At 42.8% G+C, this 2,532-nt stretch overlaps 1 protein-coding gene across 1 annotated transcript in view; it reads left to right on the forward strand.

Moving 5' to 3' along the window:
* The first annotated feature begins 416 nt into the window (after positions 1–416).
* The window catches only part of LOC308129249 (calcium/calmodulin-dependent protein kinase type 1D-like), an 11,856-nt gene continuing 9,740 nt past the window's right edge, over positions 417–2,532 (forward strand). Inside the window, exon 1 of the mRNA XM_080495105.1 lies at positions 417–505. Coding sequence (XP_080351231.1) covers positions 420–505 — 86 coding nt within the window. The 5' untranslated portion in view covers positions 417–419. The remainder of the gene's footprint in view (positions 506–2,532) is intronic.

Consider the following 2,532-nt stretch of genomic DNA (forward strand, 5'->3'; position numbering starts at 1 on the left):
TTTTTCAATCTCCATATAGACAGGACAGTTTATCTAATCAGACTGATCAAAAAGGTGACATATAAACAGAGCTGGAGTTCTGTAAACAGTGTGAAACAGTGGACATATTAGAAAAAGTGTTTTTTGTTTTCGATCGTAAAATTCTATGACTGCTCTGATCCAGTCATCTAGTTTCTCTCTGTTCAAGGTGAAAGGAACCCATCACACTTGATTTTGATCGATCCAACCGATCAATACATACAAGTGGAAAAAGTAACAGAACTAAAGACACTCAGAGACACGCCCACTCTTATCTCTTCATGTTTTCAGTCACAGTGTGTGTCTCTTCAGGCTGACGGCTCAGTGGTTCAGTCAGAAGTGTGTAAAAAAACAATATTCCTGTTTATGTCTCAGGATTCTACAGTATCATCAGAGCCAACATGGGGCGGAAAGAGATCGTCTGCAGCTGGAAGAAAAGGACCAACAACATCAAGGATGTGTTTGACTTCAAGGGGAAGATGGGCTCGTAAGTAAAATAGAAGGGATGGCTTGGTGTGTGTGTGTGTGTGTGTGTGTGTGTGTGTGTGTGTGTGTGTGTGTGTGTGTGTGTGTGTGTGTGTGTGGTGAGGTGATCGATGGCAGACTGCACTTCCAAACACACTCATACGGTTCAATCTCGAACTGCACAACATATCACAAATCCATCTCTATCGTAATATCAGCTTCTATGTCACACCCTCGGTTAAAGCGTTTCACAATATTATATCAAGTTCCTAATGTCACGTAGCCTAAAGTCAAACCGACATGCACAGTGTTCTTTGGTGCTATACTTGTATTAAATGTAAATATCTTTAAATTTCTTTCATCAGAAAAAAATAGCTGAAATGTCTTAGTTTTCCTGAGTTAGTGTTGGTGGAGGAGCGGCTGGGATTGGCTTCCAGGCTGAGGATAATCCCGTCGCTTTTATCAATGGAGCCTCTTACAGTGTCTGTGAATCACAGCTTAACCTGCCCCTGGGAGACCTTCCACTCTTAACCTGCTGGAAGACTGTGAAGCTTTGCAATTATCCACACACTGATCCAGTCACACACCATTTAAACACACTTATTGCCCCGCAATAGTTCAATATCTTTGTACTTTAGAAATGCTAAAACACTTTATGAAACACTTTATGAGCTTTAATGATTACAAGGTTTTATTGTTACAGGAAGTAAAACTGAATATGTTCACTCAACCGTCAAAGAGGTAATGAGCTTTATTCTGTCTGACAGCAGCAGATTTAGGTGGTTTCCAATGAGGGATTTTAATAATCTGTTACCGGTGCTCATATGGTCGCAACATGTGGACAAGTGATCAGATCAAACCTCATCAGAGTTTGATGACATGACAAGAAAGACAAACTGGGCCAAACAAACTGAAAATGTGGATATTAGACTCTTAAATATAATACTGGAGACCTTTGACCTTTAAACCTCTGAGCTGGTGGATAAAAATGGTCCGAAATAAAAAGAAGCTACAGTTTTGATTTAAAAAGATGACCCAGTGTCCATCCAACAACCTGATGCCTCTGCACAGAGCAGCACAAAGGTAATATTGTAAACATTGAGTGTTTCTGCTGCTCATAGACTCACATAACCAAGTACTGGAGGAAACTATTTAGCCTCAAATACAGGATTTGTGGAAGGAAGTCCCACAAATACACATGGAGAACGTGAAGACTTCACCTTACCCAGACCCAGCGTGAAATTCAGACTTACTTCTGCTTGTGTAAAGAATTTAAACTGGTTTCTTTCACTCGGATAAAAGGATACTCTGGTGAAGATTGTGAGTCCTTTTCCAGCTTTGCTGCTTAGTCGCAGACAGGAAGGATCAAACCACCAACGCTGTCTGTGGAAACACTGTCAATCTGTCCCACATACAGGAATTAAGAGTCAGCTGATCTCAGTATCAACTCGTTCACCCTCCAATAAAGATCTATCAGAACGCATTCCAAACACATTAAATCTAAACAGATTAGAATCTTGACTCTTAGATTTTTTTTTTTTTTTTCTGATATAGCCAGGTTTGTCCCAGTGTGTGTGTGTGTGTGTGTGTGTGTGTGTGGGGGGGGGGGGGGGTCAGTTATTGGCTTCATGTGCAGGACTGTAGCCAGGCTGGAGCAGACGAGACCGTCTTCATTCGGTCGCTGTGCTCACCCGTCTGCTCCGCCTGTCCATGAACCTGCACCGACCAAGCTGCTTAAAGAGCCCCCGTGAAAGAGTTAAGGCTCCAGCGTGCGCGCGCCCGCGTGCGTGTGAGAGTGTGACGTCAGGTCAGCAGTGCAGGAACATCCTAGCACCACTTCGTTATAGGATTAAGAATCTGGCTGCTTCAACAAGTGAATGAGTGTGCTGAATATATAAGTGCATGTGTGTGGATGTGCTGTGAGCAGGTGCAGGCGTGTGTTTATGTGAACCTCGCACATGTCAGGGACGTGCGGGACCCAAAAGCAGACGCAGGCAAGAAGTTGAGTTGAAAGAGTCCATTTGTCAAAAACAATCAGAATGGAGTCTA

Source organism: Blennius ocellaris (genome assembly GCF_963422515.1).
Source record: "Blennius ocellaris genome assembly, chromosome: 4".
NCBI classification, from domain to species: domain Eukaryota; kingdom Metazoa; phylum Chordata; class Actinopteri; order Blenniiformes; family Blenniidae; genus Blennius; species Blennius ocellaris.